The sequence below is a fragment of the Nestor notabilis genome, unplaced genomic scaffold (assembly GCF_000696875.1).
Source record: "Nestor notabilis isolate BGI_N333 unplaced genomic scaffold, ASM69687v1 scaffold30348, whole genome shotgun sequence".
Taxonomy (NCBI): Eukaryota; Metazoa; Chordata; class Aves; order Psittaciformes; family Psittacidae; genus Nestor; species Nestor notabilis.
In genome coordinates this window covers 38,295-43,346 of record NW_009940131.1, presented here as the reverse complement: position 1 = coordinate 43,346, position 5,052 = coordinate 38,295, and the positions used below count along the sequence as shown (strand labels likewise).

At 38.4% G+C, this 5,052-nt stretch overlaps 1 protein-coding gene across 1 annotated transcript in view; it reads left to right on the top strand.

The window, feature by feature from the left end:
- Nucleotides 1-316: 316 nt before the first annotated feature.
- Nucleotides 317-5,052, top strand: part of LOC104410131 (rap guanine nucleotide exchange factor 4-like) — a gene marked incomplete at its 3' end in the record, with an annotated part of 41,453 nt that continues 36,717 nt past the window's right edge. Inside the window, exon 1 of the mRNA XM_010020210.1 lies at nt 317-374. Within this exon, the coding sequence (XP_010018512.1) occupies nt 317-374 (58 nt within the window). The remainder of the gene's footprint in view (nt 375-5,052) is intronic.

The following is a 5,052-nucleotide window of genomic DNA, read 5'->3' as shown; positions in this document are numbered from 1 at the left end:
CCTTTAAGGGAAGTCACACAACTGAGTACAGTACTGAGTTTTTAGAACCCTCAAAGTCATGCTTTGGGGAAGATGGAGGGAACTGTTTTGGCACACCTTTTGATAAAATAAAGGCAGTGTGTGCCAGTCAAGAAACCAGGCCTTGTAATATTAAGAGAAAAGACATGTCTGGCTGCCTCATATTGCGTGTGAGCCTGTGAAGCACAAGGCAGCACACACACACACTAAATACCACATCATCCATTGAATGAATGGCTTTATACATCTATACCTGACTTAATGTGCCATCGTTGTCTTTCAGAAATATCGACAGTATATGTCTGGACTTCTCACTCCTCCTTATGGTGTTATGGAAACTGGCTCCAACAATGACAGTAAGTATGAGAAAATAGACATCAGATGTTAGAAAAAAGAGAAAGGAGGAAAAAATGGTGTCCTGGGTTCAGATGAAAGTCCTCTGGTTTTGGGTGTTGGATTTTAAAGGTTAAATTTGATTCAGTATTACAACGGTATTAGTACTGCATATAGTAGGAAATACTTTGGAACTTGCCAGACTGCATTCCCACTGCATACAAGTGCATGCAGAGCTGTACACAAATCTGCACTATGCGCCAGGCCTATTGATTAAAGCATTCTGTAGTGGTGTCATGTAACATTTAGCTAGTTCTAGCTGTTACATGAATTCCATGGAACATGGCCATTAGTCTTGCTAGTAAATCAAATACAGCAAACTGGCTTATATTTTTAGTTAGATGGGCTACACAGCTTGCTTGGGAACATAGGTTAGCTCTTGGGCAGGCAGCCTGCAGTAAACATGCTGCTGTCTGACCTTGGTTACATAGCTAAATAGATTTGGGTATGTCTGCCCCATGAGAACTTGTCAGGCTGTGGGATAGTGCTGTAAACACAAATCCAAGGGCAGCCTTTGGAACTTGTCACTTCAGTAAATGGAAGTACTTGTATTTAGCTTCCAGAGGATTATGTAGATGCCAACCAGGGCAATATCTGATGACTGGCAATATCTGCAAATTTTGTCCCATATGTTACATGTTCAGTGTGTTCTATTTGTGAAACAATAGCATAGCATAGCATAGCAATGCTAGTTAGTGCAAGTTCAGTGTTACTTTTGACTTCCAGGTATTAAATCGCAGATAATGTTAAATGAAAAAATACAAATAATTCCTGTATACATACTTCAGGTATTAAGTTGTGAGAAAATATTATGTTTAGTAAGCTGTTTATAGTATTTGCACATACTAGCTTTTTGTCTTTTTTGTGTTCACAAGGGAAAACCTTTGTCTGAACAAATCTGTTTTGCTCTTAAAATATCATAGATTAATGTATGCCTTATCAAAGTATTGAGCCCTCCAATTTCCTCTTCCATTGATAAATATCTCCACTGTTACTTAAACAGTATGTATTTATTTTCTGTGTTCTTTTAGGAATGCCAGATAAGGACAGCATGTCAAGCGGTGCTCTTTGCCAGATTTCTAAAAATTGCAGTAAGGTAAATCACACATTTTTATTTTGATTGGGAGAGGGACATTTGGTAATGAAAAATGCAAAAGTACAGCATGAAATTGAAAAGACCCAGGTGCAAATGCATAGCATATAGTTGATGCATGTGAGTACAGTATGTAAATTATAAGGATGCTTTAGACATTGTATTGCTTAACTGCAGAAAGCAACTGGTTCAGGATCAGTATTATTAGAAAGCATGCTGCTGATGAAGTTTGTGTCACAAGCTGATTGTCCTATCTTTGTCAGAAACGTGGTGAGAGTAAAGAAGAAAAGCAGCACTGTGACAATACCAGTGCTTAGCCAATGGATCATAAAATTCACAATTAAATCCTATTTTGAGGCTTAACTAGGTCTTAACTGATGCATGGGCATTGTTCTGGCACTTTGCTCAGGGTGAATTTTCTCCTGTGTTCAGAGAGCAGCTTTACATCCCAATTCTCCTTTGTAAAATAGTTCTGTGCCTTCAGTCTCACCAGATGAGGACCCACATGAAAGCACTCATGAATATAAACTATGCTCAGTTTAAAGTAATTATAATAGTGGGAAGAAATACTATCAGGCATTGCTCTAAAGATTAATAACTTTTAGAATTTTTTATGGCAGAAGTAGAAAAGTTACAGTAATAAACACCTGCTTGGATGCCTCCTTTCTGGACATAGGAGTTTAATTGGATGCATGTGTGATGTCTTTAAAAGGTTAAAGGTATTTTTGTTACACAAAAAGCATCTCTTGACAGCAGATAAAGACAATGAATATTTTAGTGTGTTTCCTTAATGTGAAAATAACTACTTCCACCTCTCCCTGTCTGTCTGTCCTGCTTCCTCAACGGTACTGACCTTTCTTAGTTGTCACATTCAGCCTTTATTAAATGTATAAATGTAACAGTTCCTTTTTCTAGAATCTTACTAACGCTATACCACTTCCTGGCATGGCCTTATACTGGAGGAAAATAACATTTTTCCATGCACTAAGTAGTAATTCTTAGGTAGGTAGCACCTTTCATGCTGTAAGCATTTTACAGTTAGTTATGAGTTATGTCTCAGTGCTTCTCTAAGTTGTTGGCATTTCAATGCTACACTTGGAGTTAAGCCAAGGGTCTTGCTTGACCACTCAATGAGATCACCAGGCATAGAAGCCAAACTAAAATATTTTGTTGTATTTTCTGAAGCAGATAGAGATATCACGGTAAAAATATCCATCTTTCCTAGAAGGTGATATCCCCCCAGTAAAGGGCAGTGATGCTTGGCTAAGGGTGGTATACACTTGCAAGTACAAAGTATTTTAGAAACTGAGCAAAATTTGTTGATTAATACTGCTGCCAGTAGCTGGGCTTTTCTAGCACAACAGGGCTCTTCGTGCACAAAGTAATGTTCACCTGGGTAGGAGACAGAATGTGGCTGTGGCAGGCTCAAACTGTCCAGTGACTTTCACAAGAATAAGGTCCTTTGTAAACTATATTAACTTCCTTTCCAAGATGCATACAAAACCCAGCCATCCTTCTCCCTCCCACACTGTACACATTTCCATGGAGAGAAGCTGAGAGAGTAAATGTGTGACAGATGCTTGTCACCTTGTTTCATCCTGGAGGAGCTCAGACAGTCCCATGACAAATGTGGCAGAACCTCCACAGCATAGAAGTGGTTCATGAGTCCTAGTTTTGTAGTTTTGCCATATGGCCATGGATCTCTCTAGTTATGCTAAGCGAAAGGTAAATGTAGGAGAGATAAATACCTGAGTGTTTTGTTTACTGCATGCGAGCTTCATTCCTGCAATTTTTAACTGTACAACTGTTACAGTGCTTACACAACACGTCGATCTTCATGCATTGCAGTCAGTTCTGAATGACCAGGGAGATACCGGGATTGCAGGGCCAAATTCCCAGAATTGTTGCCAGTTATTCAAAATACAAAATAGCAGGGTACCAGAAAACAGCCCTGTGTTTTCTGTAGATTTTATGTATTTTGTTTATTTTAGGGTGATACATGACTGTCAAAATGGCTACTGCATCAGGGAAGGACGTTCATCCAGGGAAATAGAAGTGTTTGCTGGACATCTTTAGACTACTTTATATCTATAGATTGCCAGAGTGATGCTTGTGGGACTGGCAGCAAATACAGCTCAGGGAAGCCTGCAGGCTGCTCTGTAATGTCCAGAAAAAGACTGAGAGAGGAACTTCCTGAGATTCAGAGAAAGTTCCTCAAAATCTTTCATATGGTAAGAAAACATCACACTCTTAGACAGAAGGCGATAATGTCTTCAATGGTTCTGATCATCATGATTCATTTATTTTGGGAGAGAGGGCGTTGTTTTAATTTTCCACGGAAGTTTATAAATAATTTGCTTCAAATGAAATTTAGTATATTCCCCCGTTGAAATATGAAAAGTGTCTTTTCTCTTTTAGCCTCTGCCAAGCCTTTTATAAGCACTGTAATAGAAGGTTTTCCATATTTGCTAATTATTTGAGTTTCATCTTCAGCTTATTTTTTTTCTCCTGTCACATCTATTAGTTTTTGATGAGTAACAAGATTTTTCTTCTACTACGTGCCGTGAAATTTTCTTACCATATGGGGATGTTTGGTTTTCCTAGTTCATTAAATTCTATAAAAAAAAAAAATAAAATCAATTTGGAGAAGGCAGCAAAGAGATTTTCTTTTTTTTTTTTTTTTTTTTACCAAACACGAATTCATTTGCATTAAGGGTTACATTATTGCACATCATTTAATGCAATATAGCAGTTAAATTGAGCATAAAATACTGAGACAGAGTATACTACTGTCCTCAGTTATATTTGGGGGAATGGAAACAGAGTCAATTTAAAGCTGTCTTATGTAAAGGAAAATAACACAGCTTTGGTCTTTTTAACTAGGCTGTCTAATATCTGTACACCAGTCTTTCTAGCTCTAGTTTTCAAAAATTCTCTTGGGGTAGAGTTGGATATAGCTAAATCTGTGAGATGAATATAACCCTAAAGCCAAAATGACAAAATCAATAATAATTTCAAATACATTTTTGGAAACAATGCAGAAGAGTACTTGGAACGCAGGGGAGGTCGGGTTCCAGCATGCAGGCAGAATAGGTAGTGGTTCTGTTTCCATCTATTACCAGCAGAGCTGGCAGGAGGGTTGCATGGTACTTCCCACTACAAGATCCTGTTCTTACAATTTGGCCACTTTTTGACTGTTTACACTGAACTTGCCATGCTGAGAATAAGCTTCTGGCTGATTTTTAAATTGAAATGGATCAAACCTCTCTGACACTGAGTTTGGGGGAAAACACATAGCACACATTAAATAGCTTTCCCCAGTGATACACTAGCAATCCTGTCCTTTGAACTAGGAGCTCGGCATCTGGGGCTTGTTCTGCCAGTAAGGAGTGCCATTCGTGACCCCCTACAAAATCAACCACAGTGAAAAATCTCAGTTGAAACTAGCTCACTAGAGGCTTATTACAGTTTAACTGTAGGCTTATATACACAGGCTGTGTGCATTGAGTCTGAAGAATCCCTACGCTGTTCATCTTTGGTCCTGGGCT